Source organism: Jaculus jaculus, chromosome 8 (assembly GCF_020740685.1).
Source record: "Jaculus jaculus isolate mJacJac1 chromosome 8, mJacJac1.mat.Y.cur, whole genome shotgun sequence".
Classification (NCBI taxonomy): Eukaryota; Metazoa; Chordata; class Mammalia; order Rodentia; family Dipodidae; genus Jaculus; species Jaculus jaculus.
This window is the reverse complement of record NC_059109.1, coordinates 2,316,647-2,338,876: the sequence shown is the minus strand read 5'-3', so window position 1 is coordinate 2,338,876 and position 22,230 is coordinate 2,316,647. Positions and strand designations below refer to the sequence as shown.

General features: G+C 51.2%; 3 protein-coding genes across 4 annotated transcripts; 2 read left to right on the top strand and 1 right to left on the bottom strand.

Annotated features, from left to right (window-relative positions):
* Positions 1 to 569: 569 nt before the first annotated feature.
* Psmb9 (proteasome 20S subunit beta 9) lies at positions 570 to 9,082 on the bottom strand. Of its 2 annotated transcripts, none has more exons than XM_045157407.1 (6): positions 8,981 to 9,082; positions 6,799 to 6,866; positions 5,199 to 5,345; positions 3,850 to 3,979; positions 3,477 to 3,618; positions 570 to 748 (listed from the first exon to the last, which is right to left on the bottom strand). In XM_045157407.1, the coding sequence occupies exons 1-6, from the start codon at positions 9,038 to 9,040 to the stop codon at positions 621 to 623; spliced, it is 675 nt and encodes a 224-aa protein (XP_045013342.1). In that variant the 5' UTR covers positions 9,041 to 9,082; the 3' UTR covers positions 570 to 620. The 2 variants fall into 2 exon arrangements, with proteins under 2 accessions (XP_045013342.1, XP_004649648.1); XM_004649591.2 differs by having other exon boundaries at positions 5,214 to 5,345.
* LOC105944797 (ATP synthase membrane subunit K, mitochondrial-like) lies at positions 2,529 to 3,051 on the top strand. Its single transcript, XM_045155986.1, has 2 exons — positions 2,529 to 2,590; positions 2,901 to 3,051. Exons 1-2 carry the CDS (start codon positions 2,529 to 2,531, stop codon positions 3,049 to 3,051), a joined length of 213 nt encoding a protein of 70 aa, XP_045011921.1.
* Positions 9,083 to 10,078: 996 nt separating the features above from the next.
* Positions 10,079 to 21,094, top strand: Tap1 (transporter 1, ATP binding cassette subfamily B member). The gene is made up of 11 exons (XM_004649799.2): positions 10,079 to 10,674; positions 10,989 to 11,103; positions 11,228 to 11,358; positions 12,334 to 12,539; positions 13,378 to 13,575; positions 15,433 to 15,561; positions 15,694 to 15,882; positions 16,900 to 17,073; positions 17,283 to 17,445; positions 17,930 to 18,066; positions 20,530 to 21,094. The coding sequence occupies exons 1-11, from the start codon at positions 10,104 to 10,106 to the stop codon at positions 20,734 to 20,736; spliced, it is 2,220 nt and encodes a 739-aa protein (XP_004649856.2). The 5' UTR covers positions 10,079 to 10,103; the 3' UTR covers positions 20,737 to 21,094.
* Positions 21,095 to 22,230: the final 1,136 nt, after the last annotated feature.

Sequence of the window (22,230 nt, the reverse complement as noted above, 5' to 3'; positions counted from 1 at the left end):
TAGAATTACTAACCTGAGTCATAATAGTTTATTATGACGAATCATCCTTGCATTCCAAGGATTTTCCATTTGATTATGAAGTATTATTTAAAAAAAATTTTTTTTTGGTTTTTTGAGGTAGGGTCTCACTCCAGCCCAGGCTGACCTGAAATTCACTATGTAGTCTCAAGGTGGCCTCGAACTCACGGTGACAGAAGAGAAAATGAAGGGATAATTTTTCCTGTCACTCAGGAAATGCAAAAGCAAGACAGGAACTCATAACCTTGACACAGCTATGCAGGCATCTGCAGCAGCTCCCTGGGCGTGTAAGAGAATGCACTGGGCTCAGTTTTGCACCCTCCTCCTTGAAGCTTCAGAATGGCATTTTCTTTTTCTGTTTTGGTCCAGCGGATTGAACCCAGGGACTTGTGCCTGCAAACCACAAGCAACCATTGAGCTGCACTCAGCAGGTCTATGACAATTTTTATAGTCTGCAGTGTTTAAAGGCTGCTCAGCACACCTCTCACATATGGGCTACCCTGTGCACCCCCTCTCTGACACCCCTTTCATTTCCCACTGATCACACCAACTCATGGCTCCAGAGAGTTTATTAAAAGCAAGGAGATGAAGTCTGAGAGGATTCACTCGTCATAGAACTCTGGCAGCTCGTTCCCGAGGATGACTCGGTGGTCCACACCGTCAGCCGTGATAGTGACCAAGTAGATGACGCCTCCGCTGGAGCCATCCCGGTTCATGGCCAGTGTGATAGCTGCAGAGGGTTTCAAGTTGTGGAGGGGAGGAGACAATAGTTCAGCTTCAAAACCCTTTTTCTTCCCCTTCTGTTTTTTAAAAAAATTTTTGTTCATTTTTATTTATTTATTTGAGAGTGAGGGGGGGCAGATAGAGAAAGAGAATGGACATGCCAGGGCCTCCAGCCACTGCAGATGAACTCCAGATGCGTGCGCCCCCTTGTGCAGCTGGCTAATGTGGGTCCTGGGGAATCGAGCCTCAAACTGGTGTCCTTAGGCTTCACAGGCAAGCGCTTAACAGCTAAGCCATCTCTCCAGCCCATCTTTCCCCTTCTGTTCACGTACTATTTTCACCTCAAAACTCAACTAGCAAGGTGGCTTTAGCCGCGGGCAGGCAGGCCAGCTTTAAGAAAAGCCATGGTAGCATCTACTCATGCCCATGGTGAGAATGTTCCTGCCATGATCGAGTTCAAGTTCCCAGAAGATTAACAAGCTGTGCCCAGAGCCTTAAATATTTAGTAACGAAGCTCTTTGGTGTTTTGTTTTGTTCTAGCCCAGGCTGACCTGGAATTCACTGTGTAGTTTCAGGGTGGCCTTGAACTCACAGTGATCCTCCTACCTTTCCCTCCCAAGTGTGGGATTAAAGGTGTGTGTTGCCATGCCTGTCCTTTTTGTTCCCCCTCACTGTAGCCCAGGTTGGCCTGGAACTCACTCTGTGGCCCACACTGGTCTTTAACTCATGGCAATCCTCCTACCTCAGCCTTTAGAGTGCTGGAGTTAAAGGCATGCATCACCATGCTCAGTTGCTATCATTTTCTTGAGAGATTGCCCAAGCCAGCCCAGCTCACTGCTGGTCTCAGGGAGATCACATATCTTAGCTTGGTTTATTCAAGAGTCCTGAGTTATCCTTACTGTCCCCAAGTCCCATCTGTAGCTTTTGTCCCGTCTGCTTTCACTTTCAGAAGTGAACCAGTTTTGACACTGAGAGAAACAGTCACCCATGTATTCCTCTTCCTATTCTTCATAACCTACTTCTATTCCATGTCTAAAAACCACCCACTTGGGGCTGGAGAGATGGCTTAGTGGTAAGGTGCTTGCCTGCAAAGCCTAAGGACCCAGATTCAATTCCCCAGTGCCCACATTAGCCAGATGCACAAGGAGGCACATGCATCTGGAGTTCATTTGCAGTGGCTGGAAGCCCTGGAGCACCCATTTTCTATCTGGTTCTTCCTCTCTTTCTCTCCCAAATAAATAAAATATTTTTAAAAATCACCTACTTTGAGGGGATTATGATCATGGTACATTGTGAGTATGTATGGAGGTTATAAATAAAGTTTAAAAAAAATCATCCACATGGGGGCTGGAAAGATGGCTCTGCAGTTAAGGCACTTGCCTATAAAGCCTAATGACTCATGTTCAATTCCCCAGTACCCACAGAAAGCCAGATGCCTCTCGAGTGTAGTGTATGCATCTGAAATTTATTTGCAGTGGCTAGAGACCCTGGTGTGCCCATTCTGTCTGTCTCTCTTCTCTCTTTGCTGGCCAATAAATACATTTTTGTTTTGTTTTTTTGAGGTAGGGTCTCACTCTAACCCAGGCTGACCTGGAATTCACTATGTAGTCTCAGGCTGGCCTTGAACTCACAGAGATCCTCCAACTGCAGCCTCCTAAGTGCTGGGGTTAAAGGCACGCACCACCATATCTAGTAATAAAAATATTTTTAAAATATCTCCAATATGGGAGATCGTTTAAGGATATCCACTGGCTGAGGAATTTGTGACTTGGACAAAGACTGAAATCATGGTAGGTGAAGAATCTGATGCCCAATTCCAGTTCACTGGTATTAAGAAATATTTCAATATGTGGATACTAGCTACAGATGATTGGGCTTCTGTGTGAGAATGAAAATACTTAGTAGCAGAGGCCAGTAAGTTAAAAAGGAGACATAAAAGGAAGAGAAAGGAAGGGAGGAGGGTACTTAATAGGTTGATATTGTATATATGTAAGTACAATGATTAAGATGGGGAGGTAATATGATAGAGAATGGAATTTCAAAGGGGAAAGTGTGTGGGGGGGAGGGAGGGAATTACCATGGGATATTTTTTATAATCATGGAAAATGCTAATAAAAATTTTAAAAAAGTAATATTTCATAAAAAAGGAAATATTTCAGCTCTTACACTCTTATGGGTAGAATGAATTATGTACTGGCAATATATGGAGGCATTGCTTTGATGGTCTTATACTTCAAGTTAAGGTCTAAAAAAACTCCAGCTGTGAAAGCAACACAAATGGGTTTGTATATATCTGACTTCATCTGTTAAGTTTCCCTGCCTGGAGAAGCTACTGTGAATACATCATGTAATACTAAATTTGTACAATAAATTATGAACCTGAAAAAAATCTCCCATATGGAGGGGATTGTGACCATGCTATATTGTGTGTATGTGTGGAGGTTATCAATAAAGTTTTTTTTTAAATCTCCCATCTGGAGGGGATTATGATCATGGTATACTGTGTGTATACATGGAGGCTGTCAAAAATTTAAAAAAGCCAGGCGTGGTGGCGCACACTTTTAATCCCAGCACTCAGGAGGCAGAGGTAGGAGGATCACCATGAGTTCAAGGCCACCCTGAGAGTACAAAGTGAATTCCAAGTCAGTCTGGGCTAGAGTGAGACCCTACCTCAAAAAACCAAATTTAAAAAAATGAAATAAAAAGTTGAAAGAATCTCCCATTTGGTTCATTACCATTGGTGATGAAGCGTCTGCATTCCTCTGGGGACATGCTTGGTTTATATGTGGCGTCCACATAGCCATAGATGTAGGCACTGCCAGAGCCCCCAATGGCAAAGGGCTGTCGAATCAGCATTCCTCCCATGGTTCCATACACCTGAGGGAGGCATCCTCAGGTCAGATTAAAGACTCAGCCACGAGCTCTCCCACTGAGATGAGCAGTGGACTCTGCATGGACAGTGAAGACCAGAACCTCACAAGCAGGGCTGAAATATGCTTTTAGGACAGATATTCTTGGAAGTCATTGCTTGAATGACATATGACCTCCATCTCCCAGCTTAGAAGAGTGGGAAATGCCAAGAGAAGGGCTGTCCTGGGAGGCACTCACCTGGCCACCTTCACGCTGGTCCCAGCCAGCCACCATGAGATGTGCCGACAGATCCTCCCTGTATGTATAGGTAATGTTCCTCACCACGTTCGCAGCAGCCAGGACAAGTGGAGGCTCTTCCAGCTCCACCCTGAGGGGAGTCGGGTCGGTATTCTTTTCTTAACAATACCTTTATTGGGCTGGAGAGATGGCTTAGCGGTTAAGGCGTTTGTGTGCAAAGCCAAAGGATCCCGGTTCATTTCTCCAGGACCCAGATGCACAAGGGGGCGCACGCATCTGGAATTCATTTGCAAGTGGCTGGAGGCCCTGGCATGCCCATTCTCTCTCTTTTCCTCTTTCTCTCTCTCAAATAAATAAGTAAAATAAAAATATTTTTATTTATTTGAGAGAGAGGATGGATACATGGGGTCTCCTGCCATTGCACAGGAACTCCAGACACATGTGCCACTTTGTCGATGTGGTTTTGCATGGCTACTGGGGAACTAACCCAGACTGGCGGGCTTGCAAGTGCCTTTAACCAGTGAGCCATCTCTCTCTAGCCAGTTTTGTCTTCTTTTTCTTTTAAATTTTATTTATTTATTTATTTGAGGGAGAGGGAAGAGGAGTGGGGAGGAAGAGAGAATGGGCATGCCAAGGCATCCAGCCACTGCAATGGGTAAGAGGCTTTCCCTGCCCTGCCTCTCACCTCCCAGAGATAAAGTTCTCCTTTGGGCCTGCCTTTGTGGGTAAAAGCAGATAAGCCTTTCCTGGCCCAATGACCTTGATTTCTCACATGACAACTGCCTGATAGTATGGTGGTCTGTATCATTATTTTCCTCTGATGACTTACATCAGAATAGTGTTTTATACTTTTCAAATCACTTTCATACACATTGTTTGATTCCCAAAACAGCCATGGGGAGGTATAATCATGATTTCTACTTTAAAGATGCAGAAACCAGCTTTTAAGAGATTCAGGTGCTTAGTTCAAATAATACCAGCAGGGGCTGGAGAGATGGCTCAGCGGTTAAGGCATTTGCCTGCAAAGCCAAAGGATCTTGGTTCAACTTTCCAGGATCACGTAAGCCAGATGCACAAGGGGGTGCATGCATCTGGAGTTCGTTTGCAGTGGCTGGAGGCCCTGATGCGCCCATTCTCTCTCCTTCCCTCCCACCCACCCTCCCTCCCTCCCTGCCTCCCTCCTTCTTTCTCTGTTAAATAAATAAATAAATAAATAAATAAATAAATAAATATTTTTAAAAAGAGATGATATAAGCAGAAGCAGAAACAGTGGTCCTGAATCAGGACTCCGTGCAGGGCTTTGCAGATCGGGCGGGGGGGGGGGTGCTCCACAGGTGGGGAGTCAGGACCTGAGGGCTTCGTACCCGTGCAGCTCCAGCTGGTAGGCAGCCATATCTGCTATGGCCTGGGCGTCCGCAGCGGAGCCAGAGAGGGCACAGTAGATGCGCTGGTGCAAAGGGGACAGCTTGTCAAACACTCGGTTCACCACTGCCTCCCTGTTGGGAAGGAGCCAATAGCCAGCATCACCAGGGTTGCAGGAACTGTTGAGGTAGCTATCCAGCGTTTTTGACAAGAGGACAGCGTGACATGTCATGCTTGGGTTAAAGTAGGAAGCGAAAAGGAATCCTCTCTGGTAAACGTCTCATTATATTGATCAAAATTAGACTTGTTTTTAAGACTTAGATTTTATGGATGGACCTGCAAAGTATTATACTAAGTGAGGTAACCCAGGCCCAGAAAGCCAAGCGCCACATGTTCTCTCTCATATGTAGATCCTAGCTACAGATGATTGGGCTTCTGCGTGAGAAGGAAAATACTTAGTAGCAGAGGCCAGTAAGGTAAAAAGGAGACATAAAAGGAAGAGAAAGGAAGGGAGGAGGGTACTTAATAGGTTGATATTGTATATATGTAAGTACAATGATTAAGATGGGGAGGTAATATGATGTAGAATGGAATTTCAAAGGGGAAAGTGTGTGGGGGGGGAGGGAGGGAATTACCATGGGATATTTTTTATAATCATGGAAAATGTTAATAAAAATTAAAAAAAAAGACTTAGATTTTATTTTTGAGGCAAGCCCAACAGATTGGCCTTTTTTTTTTTTTAAATGACAGAAAGAAAATGTGAGAGTGAGAGCAAGAAAAAGAATTGGCACACTAGGGCCTCCAGCCATTATAATTGAAATCCAGTCGCGTGAGCCACCTCATGTGTAATCTTGGTTTATGTGGGATCTGGGGAGTGGAACATGAGTCCTTAGGCTTTCCAGACAAGCCCCTTAACTGCTAAGCCACCTCTCCAACCCCAGATTTAATAACAAAACAAAAATAGTGAGGTAAGAAAAACATACCTATTACCTATGCTTTTATCAGTCAACTCGAAAGACTTAATGTTCTACAGAAAACAATGTAAGTAATATTGCTGTAATTCCAAATACTCATTCTTTTTGTTTGTTTTTTAAGGTAGGGTCTCGCTCTAACCCAGGCTGACCTGGAATTCACTGTAGAGTCTCAGGGTGGCCTCAAACTCATGGCGATCCTCCTACCTCTGCCTCCCGAGTGCACCACCATTCATTTTGCATGTGAGAAAGTGGTAAGGAAGGGAGAGGAGACAGAGTTCAGAATGTGTTAAATGAGGTGTGAGCTATCTGCCAGACAGGTCCCCCCTTTTATCCTGGACACAGAGGGAAGAAGAGCCACTCAGAAGCCTGTCCCCTGTGGGCCCCTGAGGTGCCATTTCTTTACACTCACTGAGCTACTCAAGCTCCTTTCCCACTCATTTCCTCCTCTATGAATTAGAAGTGTAAGAACCTTACTGTACTCTGGCTTTCTGGAAAGGCCCACCCTGTTCCCTGCACACTGTAGTCTCCCGCCCTGCTCATTACCCAGCAAGAACAACTTGCATTTGGGAGCATGGGCTTCCTTCCCAGCGCACAGCTCTTCACCGGTACTCACCCTGCAGACACCCTGGAGTCAGAGCCCACCATGACACCCCCATCCAACTCCACGGCCATGATGGTTGTCTGCAGAGACACAGGGTGTGCAATGTCAGAGCGGGAAGAGCTCAGCCCGATGTGTTATGGAAGAGGAAATGTTCCCAGAGGCCAGAGGCCACTGGCTCAAGGCCACACAATCATTTACAGCAGAAATACATAAAATATGGGTTTCTTTCCAATTCTCATGGTATTGTTTCATTCAGTCACAGGCAGAATGTCACAGTCTGGCGGTGACACACACAGAAAGAACTATATCCCTAAGCCCCAACTTCCCCTCATGGAACCCTCTGCACTCCAAAGAAGAGTGGGATGGGGTTCTGAGAAGCGGAAGTGACCCCTCTGAGGGGAAGACTGAGGTGGGAGGAGGAGACATTTCCAGTGCTGGAGAAACAGCGCTCCAGTGAATTGAATGACTCCCCCCCATGTGCTCAAGCACAGGGCTGCGGCGCACCCACTGCAAGTTACCGGGACCTTGGGAAGCAAGGCCAGGCCTCACTCACTCAAAAGTGCTCTGGCTAAGTCTATTGACCAGTGGATGGCATGGTGAAGGCTGGCGGTTGGTGCAAGGAGCCAAGGCCGGAGGGAAGCAGCAGGCAGCACCCAGTGGGACTCAAAGTTGCCCTGAAGGTATTTCTGATCAGGAAGTAAAGAGAACCTCTGCGGCACAGAGAACCTCTGCTCCCAGACAGGATCTGACTAGGGAACAGGGGCTTTTTCCGGGTTAAAAAAGAATTCAGGGGCTGGGCTTGGTGGCGCACACCTTTAATCCCAGCCCTTGGGAGGCAGAGGTAGGAGGATCACCGTGAGTTCGAGGCCACCCTGAGAATGTAGAGTGAATTCCGGGGTCAGCCTGAGCTAGAATGAGACTCTACTTCGAAAAACCAAAATAAATAAATAAATAACTAAAATAAAATAAATAAAATCAGGAATAGTGAAGGGGGATAAAGCTCTATTTTTTCCCCCATTTCTGCTAGGTTTAAAGGCACCTTAAGGGTCCTCGGTTCAGTTGAGGGAACGGAGTTACAGAAAAGAAACACTTATCTCTCAATCACACATAATAATAGGAATGGGCTAAGTCTCAGCTCTCGCTCCTATCCTTGCTTTGACTTCTATTCCGCACTTCCCGTTGGCAGGAAGGGTGACTTTCCATTTATGAATGGTTTCCTTGCTAGACTTCTGACACCAGAGGATCCTGCACCTAAGTGCGATTTCTGACATACTCAGCACAAATAAAGGGCCAGAAAACGAGCAACTTCATTCTAGGGGCCAATTCTCTATTAAAAACAAAAAACTTCGCTACAAGGTAAGAGTGTGGCGGCAGCTGGGGAGCAGAAGCCAGCTAGCTTGGGGTTTCCGTGTACTCCAGCGGCAGGCATGCCAGTGCACGGGGCGCGGGCGGGGCAGATCCTGGGCTCAGAAGGACCCCCAGCCCCACAGGACCCCTTATCCGTGTGCCGGTTATTCATGGACAGATTACTAAAAGTTCCGTGTGATGCGGAAGAAGTGGCGGAAAGAATGTAAGAGCCAAAGGAAGGTAAGTGCCTGACACTACCTACACAAGACCATCATAAGAGGAGGAAAAGATCATGACATCAAAATAAAAGAGAGACTGATTGAGATGGGGAGGGTATATGATGGAGAATGGAATTTCAAAGGGGAAAGTGGGGGGAGAGAGGGTATTACCATGGGATCATTTTTATAGTCCTGGAAAATGTTAATAAAAATTGGGGAAAAAATTCCGTGTGATGGATCGGTCCTTTCTCCCAGGCGCAGTTCGGCTTCATCCTAGGAGCCAGGTCAGCACCTCTCTGCAGGGTCCCTCCGACCCTCTCTACGTTTCACCAGCCCCCACTGTCCTGACCAGAGCGAAAGCGAAAGCGCTTCCGAGTATCTTCTGCTCGGCGCTTCCAGCTCGGAGCCAAAGTTCTCCCTTTTCTCAAGCCGGTCCCTTCTTGGACCCCAGACACCCGCCTAGCCGCAGGGATGCCCCACGTCCACGGTGGGGCGCGAGCCTGGCTCTCCCTGGCCATCGAGCCCCGGCTTCTCTCCCTCTCTCCATCCACTTCCCAGCGCTGTCGGAGCTCCCTGGCCGCCCCACCGTCTGCACCTCTCCGCTGACTCTCAGATTCCTGTCCCATTACCCCGGTGTGGACTTCTCCGGTCCGGGACAGGTCCCAGGTGGATGCTCCAGCGCGCAGCATCCTCACTGAGCGAGCGCCGCGCTCCTCTCCCGAGCTCTGGTTTCTGTCCAATCAGCGCCGCGCTCGTCTTCGGTTTCAGTCCAATCAACGCCGCGCGCTGCGCAGCTGCGGCCCCGCCCTGTCCCCGCCAGGGGGCGCCCGTCCCCCGCGCGCTGCCCTTGGTGCCCTGTGCAGACCCGGGAACCGCAGATCTGCCTGGAGACCCGTGACGCAGGAGTCACGCCTTGTATGAGGCTGGAGGTGTCGGGAAAATTCATCTAGGGTTGGGTAGGAGTCCAGGAGAGACAGGGCGAGTGTGTGCGTAATGGATAAGAATGGGACACCAGGAGCTGGAGAGATGGCTCAGTGGTTAAGACACTTGTTTGCACAGCCTGAGGGCTGGATTCAATTCCTCAGTACCCACGTAAAGCCAGATGCACAAAGTGGGGCACGCATCTGGAGGTCGTTTGCAGTGGATAGAGGCCCTGGTGTGCCCATTCTCTTCCCTCCTCCTTGCAAATAACTAACTAAATAAATAACCAGGACACCAAGGCCTCTAGCTACACCCTCAGACCTGACTTCTATATCAGCTCCCAAATTAGTTTGGGCAAGCAGCGGCTTTATTTATTCTTTCAGAGAGGGAGGGCGGGAGGGAGGGGAGGGAGGGCGAATAGGCACCCCAAAGCCTCTTGCTGTTGCAAATGAACTCTAGATGCGTGTACCCCTGGTCTTACGTGGGTTCTGGGGAATGGGACCCGGCCGTTAGGCTTTACAAGCAAGCACCTTCAACCTCTGAGTCGTCTCTCTCCAGCCCAGCGTCATGTAGAAGAGGGCGGGGCAGGCAGCCGACGGCCGCTTTCGATTTCTCTTTCTCCTAAACGGTGGCATTTCTAGCAAGTGTCACCAGGACCCAGCGCGAGCCTGGGACTTTCCGTGCGCTCCACCCTGGCCCGCCCCTCGGCCCTCCCCCAGCCGCCCGTCCTCGGCCCGGCTGGATGGTGGCTTGGGGACAGCATCCTAAGCCTCCCTGCCCAGCAGGGCCAGCGACAGTGCCAGGCCCGGACGAGACAGCCCGGGCGCTCCCATGGCTCGGTGCGTTTGCTCCAGCTCCGTCCTCGCCCGGCTGGGGCCCCCGCTGCTGCTGCTCGCCGACCTGGTACTGCTCCGGCCCACGCTGCCCGCATTGGTCTCCCTGCTGGTGCCCGAGACGCTGCCGCTGCTCCGGGTGTGGGCGGTGGGCCTGAGCCGCTGGGCCGTGCTGGGGCTGGGGGTGCGCGGGGTCCTCAAGGCCACCGCTCCCCGTCGGGGCCAAAGCGCACGAGCCCGCGCTTGGCCGGCCGCTTTGGAGCCATTGGCGGCGGCGCTGGGCTTGGCCCTGCCGTGCCTGGCCTCGTTCCGAGAGCTGGCCTCCTGGGGAGCGCTCGGGGACAGTGACGGGGCCAGGCTGCTGCACTGGGGCAGTCGCCTCGACGCCTTCTTTCTCGGCTATGGGGTGGTGCTGGTCGCAGCCGCCGTGTGGCACAAGTTGGGGAGCCTCTGGGAGCCCGGCGGCCATGGGGGCACTGGAGACATGGTGCTTCGGCTGCTCCGCTGCCTGGGGCCGGAGCTGCGCCGCCTATGGCTGGTTCTGGTCCTGCTGATCCTGTCGTGTCTTGGTAAGGATGGACGGTGACGGGGCGGCCACCGGGACTGGGCAGGAACCCAGGGTGGAGTTAGGAAGGGTAGAGTGGTCCTGGGAAGTGTGTCAGGCATGGCCCGAGGAGGTCGATGGGGAGGATCACATTCCCAGCATGAAAGTTCAACTGGGGCAGCAACGCGGTGGTGAGTTCCCGAAACCTGGGCAGCATAATGGAGGCTAGTGGTGAGGGGCAAGGGACAGGGAGGGGCCAGAGAGGGGGCAGTCTAGCCAGAGCTGACTTGCTCACACATATAAATGTTTGTGGCTGAGAGAGCCTTCTTCTTTCCCCAGGGGAGATGGCCATTCCCTTCTTCACCGGCCGCCTCACCGACTGGATTTTGCAAGACAAGACAGCCTCTGCCTTCACTAGAAACATAACGGTCATGTCCATCTTCACCATAGCCAGGTCTGCAGGCTGGCAATGCGGCTCCCCAGAGCAGAGGGGGGCTGGCTGTTGGGCTATGATCCCCAGGACATAGGGACAGCTGGGTCTCCTGAGCACACCCTGACCTCCCCCTCCCCCTCCCCAGCGCAGTGCTGGAGTTCCTGGGCGACGGCATGTACAACAGCGTCATGGGCCACATGCACAGCCACTTGCATGCAGAGGTGCTTCGCTCTGTCCTGCGCCAGGAGACGGAGTTTTTTCTGCAGAACCAAACAGGTTTCCCAGGAAACTTTCCATTATGTGCCCTCTGCCCTCCATATCATCACCCATGCACCTCCACTTCTAACCTTCCGTTCCTCTCTCGCTCTTTCTTTCTTTTCTCTCTGTCTCTCTTTCTTTTCCTGGTCATCCTTTCCTTCTTTCTTCTCTTCTCCCTCTCCTCTTCCCTTCCCTTCTTCACCGTCTTGCTCTTCCTCCCTCCCTCCCTTCCTTCCTACCAGGGTCTCATGCAGCCCAGGATGGCCTCAAACTCTCTGTGTAGGATGACCTTGAACTCATGATCCATCTGCCTCAGTCACCCAGTCGCTAGGATAACGGTGCACCGCCACTCTCTGCTCTCTGCACTGCTGAGGACCGAACCCATGGTCTCCTCATGCGTGCTAGGCAAGTGCTCTCCTAAGTGAGCCACACCTCTCAGCCCTCTTATTCTTGATATCTCAAACATAGCAAACTATACAGACTTTCCATCCATAATTTCCCTTAACTTGATATTGCAGAATTTTATCCCCAGAAAGCTTGAGGTCATGGAGTCCAGCCGCCTCTTTTATAGTGAAGAAAACTCAGGTCTAGACACTGATTGCTGACACTTGCATGGCTGAACATGGCCCGAGACAAACTTGAGGTTAGACCCCAGGCTTTGGGTTCCTGGCAGCAGCCTCCCTTCTCGCCATGTCTGCTGGGTGACGGGCATGGTGACTCAGGCAGGATAGGAAGGTTTCCGAGACCCAGAAAGTTTTCAGAGCAGAGGGACACACGTGGACATCTGCTTCTTTACAGGTCAAATGCAGGATCCACTGGGACCTGGCCTCCATTAGCACTCTCTTCACCCGTATCCGGTTCCCATACTACCCAAGCCCCTCCCACTGCTTCTCAGCTCCTTAGAGCACACACTGACACCCTCTCCTGGCACACTGGCTCTGCTAGGTCCTCTCATCTCTCTGAACTTTTCATCCACTGAATTCTCCCGGACAGGCATCATCACTTCCCGGGTAACCAAAGACACGTCCAGGGTGTGCGAGTCTCTGAGGGAGAAGCTGAATATCCTGCTGTGGTACTTGGTGCGGGGCCTGTGCCTCCTGGGGTTCATGCTGTCTGGATCGCTGCCCCTCACCATGGTCACCTTGGCTGGCCTGCCTTTGTTTTTCCTGCTGCCCGAGAAGCTGGGGAAATGGTATCAGGTATGTTTCCGGAATTGTCTAACCTTACACAGAGTCTCGGATCTCCCAAACTCAGTTCCTCCTAGATTGCTTTCAGCATGACTTACCTGGTCCCTCACTGTTCCTCTGTCTTCCTGAGCTTCCCGGAGCTATCCTCTGTGTTCCCACATTGCCCAACACTCATCTCCATGATCTTTGCTCTCCTAACTTCTGCCTACAAATCTGTTCTAAAGAATCCGATGCCAGGGATGGAGAGATGGCTCAGCAGTTAAGACACTTGCCTGCAAAGCCTAATGACCTGGGTTTGATTCCCTAGTACCCACGTAAAGCTAGATACACAAAGTGGCACACGTGCCTGGAGTTCATTTGCAGTGCTTACAGGCCCTGGTGCGCCCTACTCTCTTGCTGTCTCTGCTTGCAAATAATAAACATTTTTTTTAAAAAAAAAGAAATACTCTTTCTGCATCTTTCTCTCTCTCAAACAAGTTAAAAACAAAACAAAACAAAACAAAAAACAAATCCCATCCAGGCATGGTGGCACACGCCTCTAATCCCAGCACTCAGGAGGCAGAGGTAGGAGAATTGCCGTGAGTTCGAGGCCACCCTGAGACTCCATAGTGAATTTCAGGTCAGCCTGGGCTAGAGTGAGACCCTACCTCAAAAAACCAAAAGACAAAAACAAAGAAACAAAAGCAAACAACAAATAACACAAACCCCCACGTCCCTCTCTCTTGCATCGCTTCCCTACCTGGTGTCACGATGCCTTTGTCTGTTAGCTCTCTTGACTTGAACCCCATCTAGGTAGCTCAGGTACTGGCTTGCACACCCTGTGTGGCATCTCTGTTCCATGTCTCCACAGTCGCTGGCAGTCCAGGTGCAGGAAGCTCTGGCAGCCTCCACCCAGGTGGCCATTGAAGCCCTGTCAGCTATGCCTACAGTCCGGAGCTTTGCCAATGAGGAGGGCGAGGCCCAGAAATTTAGGCAGAAGCTGGAGGACATGAAGATGCTCAACAAGAAGGAGGCGTTGGCCTATGTGGTTAACCTTTGGACCACTAGCGTGAGTACCTGGGGATGAATGCTCACGGCGCCTCCGTCCTTCTGTTGCCAACACTGCTTCTGTTCTTCCTTCCGTGGGAAATGGCCTGGGTCACCACGCCAGCCACCTCTGTGACTCCACTCAGTGTCCTTCTCGCCGCCCTGTGGAGGAGTGCTAGGCAGTTTCCTTCCGGGGTGGCATATGAAGTCTACTGGGCCAGTGCACTAGAGAGATGCCATTTCTCCCAGTCCTAGAGTCTCCCTCGGTCTCTCAATTCCTGCCTGGTGTCTACTCCATGCTGGCTGTGCTAGAGAGTGGCATGGGAATATGGGGAGCCAGACACCAGGGGCCTCTGCAAGTGGGTGTAAAGAAAGCTGAACCAGGGGCCGGAGAGATGGCTCATGAGTTAAGTGCTGCCTATGCAAGAATAAGGGCATGAGCAGCTCTGATGCCAGCAAAGTCTGAGTCTCCACATCAAACAGGGGGGCATAGCCACTGGTGCCTGTAGCCCCAGTTCTGCAGGGGCGCAGAGACCAGAGAATCCTCATAGCCCCACGAGCTCCAGGGTTAGTAAAAAGAGACTGTGGCTCAAAATAAGACCAGGTGGAAGAGCGATGGAGCTAGACACCTGATGTTCCACTCTGAGCTATACGTGTGACACACACACACACACACACACATACACACACACACCAAAACAAAACCTGAACCAGCAGGTGGGAGTTCCTAGCTTGTACTTGTGCTGCTGTGATTATGGACAAGTTGCTCTTCCTTTCTTTGTTTCTGAGTTAGAGTCTCGCGCTAGCTAAGGCTGACCTGGAGTTCACTATGTCATCTCAGGCTGGCCTCGAACTCACAGTGATCCTCCTACTTCTGCCTCCTGAGTGCTGGGATTAAAGTTGTGTGCCACCACACCTGGCCTTAAGGTTACCTTTTCAGAGACTATTTCCTCATTTGGAAAAATTGTTATAAAGCCAGTTGTGACGGGTCATGTCTATAATCCTAGCAGTCAGCCGGTGGAGGGAGGGGATTGCTGTGAGTCTGAGGTCACTTTGGACTACATAGTAAGTTTCTGGTCAACCTGAGCTGTAGTGTAGCTGAGATCTTGTCTCAACATCAAGCAAGGAACAACAACAATAAAACAAAACAAGAAACAAGGGGCCAGAGAGATGGCTCAATGGTTAAAGGCTCTTGCTTACAAAGTCTGACAGCCTGGGTTTGATACCCTAGTACCCATATAAAGTCAGATGCACACAGTGGCTCATACAACCGGGATTTGTTTGTAGTGGCAGAAGGCCCTGGCATGCCCATTCTCTCTCTTTCTCACTAAATAAGTATTTTATTTATTTATTTATTTGACAGAGAAAGGGGGGGGGGAGAGGAGAGAGAAAGAGAATGGGCACACCAGGGCCTTCAGCAACCAAGCTCCAGACGCATGCTCTCCCTTGTGTATCTGGCTAACGTGGGTCCTGGGGGATTGAACCTGGGTCCTTTGGCTTTTCAGGGCATATGCCTTACCTGCTAAGCTATCCCTCCAGCCCTCACTAAATAAATAAATAAATAAATACCAAAAAAGGCATAGTATAACGTCCCTTCATAGGCTCTTGGTATGACTTTTGGCTAAACTGTCTTTTTGTTCTGGAAAGTGTCAAACGCCCCCAGACAGGACACAAGGTGGTGATGATGGTGATGGCCATGGAGATCAGGAGGCTGTCTGCCATCTGTGTTAGAGTCTGACACCTGGGCCTCCAGGGTTCCTTCTTCCTTTCTCCCTTTTGAGCCTGCTCAGTCTGCCCTTTGCGAGAAAAGAGACTTTGCATCTGACCACTCTGGTTCTTTGTGTCCCCGCTGGGTTTTTCTGCTATGGCGTCCTGGCAGACCTCGGGGATGCTGCTGAAGGTGGGGATCCTGTATGTCGGCGGGCAGCTGGTCACCAGTGGGGCCGTGAGCAGCGGGAACCTTGTTGCATTCGTCCTCTACCAGGCACAGTTCACCAAGGCCGTGGAGGTGAGGTCCCTTGTGCTGTCCCCTCCCCACCCAGATTTGCCCTCTGACGTCACTGACACTGTCCTGCAGGCTGGGCCACTGCTCCCACATTCACTGCTCAGACCTCTTCCATTCATCTATTCCAAAAAGTAGGTACTGCTCTCTTACTTGCCCTGGATGCAAGAGGCTCTGGGCTCCTCAGAGAAAATATTTGAATACCTGGACCGCACCCCTGCCTATGCTTCCAGTGGCCTGTTGGCTCCCTCACACATGAATGACCTTGTCCAGCTCCAAGACGTCTCCTTTGCCTATCCGAACCGTCCTGATGTCCTGATGCTGCAGGTACTGCTCCGCACCCTCACCCCGTCCTCGCCTCTCCCACACCATGTCTCTTCCCTCCAGCCCACGTCCCCCAAGCTTGAGTCCTTCCTAAACCTTTTTTTTTTGGGGGGGGGGTCATTCAAGATAGAGTCTCTCTCTAGTCCAGGCTGACCTGGGATTCATTCTGTAGTCTCAGGGTGGCCTTGAACTCATGGTGATTCTACCACTGCCTCCCAAGTGCTGGGATTAAAGGCGTGTGCCACCACACTGGGCTCAGGATGTGTTTTGTAAATTACCCTGTTGCAGTCAGGAGGTTCGCATTGCTGGTAGAAATCACCCAACCAAGGGCAGCTTCTGGAGATAAATAGGTTTATTTTGGCTTACAGGTTTGAGGGGAAGCTCCACGATGGCAGGGGAAAACAATGGCATGAGCAGAGGGTGGACATCACCTGCTGGCCAACATAAGGTGGACAACAGTAACAGGAGAGTGTGCCAAACACTTGCTTGGGGAAACTGGCTATAACACCCATAAGCCCGCCCCCAACACGACACTGCCTCCAGGAGGTGTTAATTCTCAAATCTCCATCAGCTGGGAACCTAGCATTCAGAACACCTAAGTTTATGGGGGACACCTGAATCAAACCAGCACATACCCTCATTTCATGGACCAGTTTGGGCTTCTAAGGAGAAGGGGAAAGAGGTGTCAAAGAGAAGGCTCCCACATTCCAAGGCAAAATTGGTTTCTAGCCCTCTTTCTGTCCATTTGTGATTTGAAATGCTGTTTCTGCTTCCTGGCAGAAAGTGACGTCAAGAGTGAGGCCTGGTCATGCCTGGTCTTCACCCTTGGGGTGGGGCGGGGGTCTCTCCTGCTTCATCCCTGTTCCATTGTCTCATCTTTCCTCCTTGGGGGCCGTCATCCCAGAAGCCTGTGCAAGTATGGCATGTTTACCACTTCCTTTCCTCTGGGCTCAGACGCCACGCTGGGTGATGTCAAGGTTAGAGACCTCCAACTTCATTGCTGTGTTTCTCCCGCCCCAGGGCGTGACCTTCACCCTGCGTCCTGGAGAGGTGACGGCGCTGGTGGGACCCAATGGGTCAGGGAAGAGCACGGTGGCTGCCCTGCTGCAGAACCTGTACCGGCCCACTGGGGGCCAGCTGCTGCTGGGTGGGAGGCCCCTGGCCCAGTATGAGCACCGTTACCTGCACATGCAGGTGGGCAGCGTGGAGGAGGGGAGGCGGGGGGGGGGCATCGAGTGAGAAGAGCGCGCTCCCTGCGCACTCTCGGAGGAGGGTTGGGGGATGTAGGAGACCTTGGGGGTCGTGGGGCTGTGCTTCAGAGAGGACCGATGACTGCATGATATGTTCTGGATTTGGGGTCTTCAGCCCCTGGCTCCTACATGGCCTGTTGTGTGTCATCTCAGGTGGCTGCGGTGGGACAAGAGCCACAGCTATTTGGAAGAAGTCTTAGAGAAAACATTGCCTATGGCCTGGCCCAGGTGCCAAGTATGGAGGAAATCATGGCTGCCGCAGTTGAGTCGGGAGCGCATAGCTTCATCTCCAAGCTCCCTCAGGGCTACGACACAGGTACCACTTCACTGCAAGATTCCTTTTAACCTACTTTTATTTTATTTATTTACTTGTTTATTTATTTGAGAGAGAGAGAGAATGGACCCATCAGGGCCTCCAGCCACTGCAAACAAATTCCAGATGCATGTGCCCCCTTGTGCATCTAGCTTATGTGGGTCCTGGAGAATCAAACCCAGGATCCTTTGGCTTTGCAGGCAAACGTCTTAACTGCTAAACCATCTCTCCAGCCCCACAAGATTTCTTTTTGAGACCCCCAAAATAATCCTGCATTTATTCTTCAATTCCTTTCACTACTTGGACATCAGTGTGTAAGATCTGGTTGTTATGGTTACTTTACATAAGCACCCCCAGAACCTCATCTGTCATTTTAGAACCTCTACCATCCAGCTGCATGTCAGGCATGGTCAGGCTGTGGTGTGGGTGGGTGTGGGTGTGACCGCACGTGTCCATCCAGCTCTCAAGTGGACTCTTGTGCCTGCAGAGGTAGGTGAGGCTGGGAGCCAGCTGTCAGGAGGTCAGCGACAGGCAGTGGCCTTGGCCCGGGCACTGATCCGAAGACCACGTCTACTCATACTAGATGATGCCACCAGTGCCCTGGATGCTAATAGCCAGCTACGGGTGAGAGTCTTTCATTATTTTGGGACAGGATTTCATTGTGAAGCCTGGCTGGCCTAGAACTCAACCTTTCTGTCCTTGCACTTGGGGTGAGTCTCTGGCTTCTGCTTCCCTAGTGCTGGGTTGCAGATGTGAGCCACCACATCTGGCTGAAAGTCTTCTTTTTAGAAAATATTTTATCTTTATGTATTTATTTGAGAGAGAGAGAGAGAGGGAGAATGAGAATGGGCACATCAGGACCTCTAGCCACTGCAAGCAAACTCCAGATGCATGCTCTGTTTGTGCATCTGGGTCCTGGGGAATTTAACCTGGGTCCTTTGGCTTTGCAGGCAAGTGTCTTAACCGCTAAGCCATCTTTCCAGGCTGAGTCATCTTTTTAATGCTGAAATCACACCACTGTTTCTTTGCTTACTTCATGTTAGTTACACCAACATCACAATTATCCAGCCTAAACTTGGAATTCTCTGTTCCTACTGGCTTTGCCCAAGACACCCAGAACTACTTAAAAGAGAATATCTAGGGCTGGAGAGATGGCTTAGTGGTTAAGGCACTTGCCTGTGAAACCTAAGGACCCATGTTCAACTCTCCAGATCCCACATTAGCCAGATGCACAAAGGTGAGGCAAGCGCAAGGTTGCACATGCCTGTTGGGTGTTGCAAGTGTCTCGAGTTCAATTGTAGTGACTGAGGTCCTGGCCCACCAATTCTCTCACTCTCTCTAAAAAATTTGTAAAAAAAAAAAGGAGAAAGATTATCCACTGGTTCTGCATCTCCAGTGCCCAAGACTTCTCATGGCATCACTGTTAGTTAAGCTTGTATAGTGTCCCACAGCCCTCAGCCCTTCACATGCACACCTTGATTATTCCTTGGGGAATAATCTTGTGAGATGGGCATTACTGTTCTGTCAATGACAAAAGAGGCAATGAGACATTGAATAACCTGTTCAAGGTCACAGTCACACAGCTGTTGAGTAGCAGACCCTGGACCCACATTCATGTCTGCCTGAATCAATTCTCACGCTCTTTACTGCTAAGTTATATATCATTAAAGTCATTAATATAGGAGCTGGAGAGATGGCTTAGTGGTTAAGGTGGTCACCTGAGACGCCTAAGGACCCAGGTTCAATTCCCCAGAACCCACGTAAATCAGATGTACAAGGTGGCGCGCATGTCTGGAGTTCATTTTCAGCGCATTTTCAGTGTCTGGAGGCCCTAGCACACCCATTCTCTGTATCTGCCTCTTCCTCCCTCCCTCTCAAATAAAAATAATTAAAAAAAATCTAATATAGGACCAGGGAGATGGCTCAGAGGTTAAAGGTGGTTATATACAAAGCCTGCCAACCAGTGTACCATCCTCCCCATTACCCACTTACAGCTGGATGTAAAGTGACTCATGCTCCGTGATTCCAAGTTTACAGCAATGGGAGGCAGAGCAAGGAGAATCGGAAGCTCCTGGGCCAGCTGGACTGCCACCCAGTTCCTTAGTTTCCAGCAGCAAGAGGCCTGTCTCGAAGAAGGCCGGGGAAGAGCATAGCCACCTCATGGTTGTGCTCTGACCTCCACATGTGAGCCAGGGCACCCACCTCCTACATGAATACACAAATTAATCAGCTAAAACTTTTGAATATCAACTGGGCATGGTGGTGCACACCTTTAATCCCAGCATTCGGGAGGCAGAGGTAGGAGGATCACTGTGGGTTTGAAGCCAACCTGACAGTATATAGTAAATTCCAGGTCAGCGTGGGCTAGAGCAAGACCCTACCTCAATAAGCAAAACACAAAAAAATAGAATATAAAAATTCCCAGCCCATGAGTGGTGAGACTATCCAGTACCCTTTGCTCTTCTCTTAGGGTTTTTTCCCATCTGTACCACCTCATTGAAAAAAAAAACAAACAACTTATTTAAGACAGAGAGAGAATATATGTAAGAATGGGCGCATAGGAGTTTGACCATTAAAACGAGTTTGGCAAGCAAAAAAAAAAAAAAAAAAAAAAAAATGGGCGCACCAGGGCCGCCATCCACAGCAAACTCCAGGCACATGTACCACCTTGTGCATCTGGCTTTACATGGGTCCTGGGGAATCGAAGCCCAGCCATCTGCAAGCAAGCACTTTTAACCACTGAGCCATCTCTCCTGTTTTGTTTTTAAAAGCTTTTCGAGGTAGAGTCTCGTTCAGGCCCAGGCTCACCTCGAATTCACTATGTGGTCTCAGGGTGGCCTTGAACTCATGGCGATCCTCCTACCTCTGCCTCCTGAGTGTTGGGATTAAAGGCGTGCATCACGGCACCCAGCTAATGTGAACAATTCTCAACAAAACACAAGTTTGGAATGAGGCACTGGGAAAGGCGTCCTCAGGTGGGAGGGGGTCTTGGCCAAGCAGCCAAGAAATCTGTCCCGGCCCTGGAAGCACCGGGCTCTGTGGGATGGAGAGCGGCCCCGGCCCTGACGCTCGGCTGTGTCTCTGCAGGTGGAGCAGCTTCTGTATGAGAGCCCCGATCGGCTCTCCAGGGCGGTGCTCCTCATCACCCAGCAGCTCAGCCTGGTGCAGCAGGCCCACCGCATCCTCTTTCTGAAGGAAGGCTCTGTCTGCGAAGAGGGCACCCACCAGCAGCTCATGGAGAGAAGGGGACACTACTGGGCCATGGTGGAGGGGCAGGCAGCTGCTGGAGAATGACAGGCCTCTGGGACCCGCGCACTACCCTTCCCTCCACTCCCTCCCGCTTTCTATGGAGACCTTGGGAGCCAGGATGTTCCCAGACCTGCAGCTGTGACTAAGGGGCGGGGGGAGCTACACGCCAAAATATCACCCTCCTAGGTGATGAGGGAAGCCGGCCACAATCTCCCTTCCAGGGAGACCAAGAGGAGGCGGGGCGCCTCAGTGTCCCTCCAGGGTGGATGCTGTGGTGCAGGCAGCACTCGGAGAATGACAAGAAACATCCAGGATGCACCCCAAAAGAAAGGACGAGCTGCTTTTAATGTGACTCAAGGCATATGTTGGCCCGTAGATATCCTGTGGGTTCCTACCATGTATAATAAACTGGCGTTTTGTACGGTGGTATCTCCAGTTTCTAGCACGGGCAAAGGCAGTTAGGCAGTGCCCTCCCTGCGCTCGCCGTCTCGGTGCTGCGCAGTACACCGTCGTCCTCTTCTGTCTCCCGAGCCTCCCCCTGCACTTCCCCACCTCCCCATCCGCTCCCAGTGGTGAGCCAGACCGGGTGGCATCCCCCTCCCGCCCCCAGGACACCTGCCCCCGCCTCTGGAGCATCTTCCAGCCGCGGCGGGCGGAGGATGCACGGCTGCAGGAGGCCGAGGGGCGCGTGGGATGGTTCATCCTTTCTGAATGAACGCGGCATGGCTGGGATCAACTCAGACAAAAGGGCAGGATACTCTTAGCCAGTCTGTCCAATCATCGAGCGCCTGCTTCTGTGACGTCAGCAGTCGCTGGGCAGATGAGGCCGGCCGAGGTTGCACGAAGGGCGGGGCTTAGGAGCCGGGGAGCCCGACCCGGAGCGCGCGCAGACAGCGCCGGTCCCCGCGGGTGGCCGCAGAGGGGACCGCGAGGGAAGACGCAAAGACCGCGCCTTCTCCTCCGTGCGACCTTTCCTGGTCGTCCTAGGATGTGACCTAAAGTCGCACCTATTGTTCCAAAATTAAAAAATATATATATTTACAAGGGGGGGGGAGCGGAAATGACAGGGCTTCCTGCCACTGCAAACGCGAGCTTCTGATGCGTGCACCACTTTGTGCATCTGGCTTTACGTGGGCCCTGGGGAGCCCAACCCAAGCCATAGGGCTTTGCAAGCGTCTTTAACCGCTGAGCCATCCCACCAGCCCCTCTGCTAGCTTTGTATAAAATGACACTCGTACGAACACTATCCCCATCCCAGCTCGCATCCCCGAGCGAAAGTGCTTCCAGCCGTCTGGGCGAGACGTGTCTCTGGGAGATGGACCCTACCCAGGCCTCGGCTGTCCCCAGGGGATGCCCTGCCCTCGGTGTCCCTGTCCCCCACGCCCCAGGGGCTTGGGAAGGCGCTCGCTCCTTCTCCTCTCCATCACCTCCGGGCAGGAGGAGCCAGTTTGCTGGGCACCTGCTGGGGTTTCTTCAGCAAGGGCAGGGGGTGTAGGAAAAGACGTGCTCCCTCCCCCTGCTGCTGCGGGCTTTCGCTTT

Excerpts from the sequence above, each read along its gene's own strand:
- LOC105944797 (XM_045155986.1), top strand. The coding sequence starts at position 2,529 with ATGGTAGGTGAAGAATCTGATGCCCAATTCCAGTTCACTGGTATTAAG. Across the intron at positions 2,591-2,900 it reads ATTAAGAAATATTTCAATAT|CTCTTACACTCTTATGGGTA; the intron begins GTGGATACTAGC and ends GAAATATTTCAG.
- Psmb9 (XM_045157407.1), bottom strand. The coding sequence starts at position 9,040 with ATGCTGCGCGCTGGAGCATCCACCTGGGACCTGTCCCGGACCGGAGAA. Across the intron at positions 6,867-8,980 it reads CCGGAGAAGTCCACACCGGG|ACAACCATCATGGCCGTGGA; the intron begins GTAATGGGACAG and ends GTGTCTCTGCAG. Across the intron at positions 749-3,476 it reads CAGACGCTTCATCACCAATG|CTATCACACTGGCCATGAAC; the intron begins GTAATGAACCAA and ends AACCCTCTGCAG.
- Tap1 (XM_004649799.2), top strand. The coding sequence starts at position 10,104 with ATGGCTCGGTGCGTTTGCTCCAGCTCCGTCCTCGCCCGGCTGGGGCCC. Across the intron at positions 13,576-15,432 it reads TTAACCTTTGGACCACTAGC|ACCTCGGGGATGCTGCTGAA; the intron begins GTGAGTACCTGG and ends GCGTCCTGGCAG. Across the intron at positions 15,883-16,899 it reads CTGATGTCCTGATGCTGCAG|GGCGTGACCTTCACCCTGCG; the intron begins GTACTGCTCCGC and ends CTCCCGCCCCAG.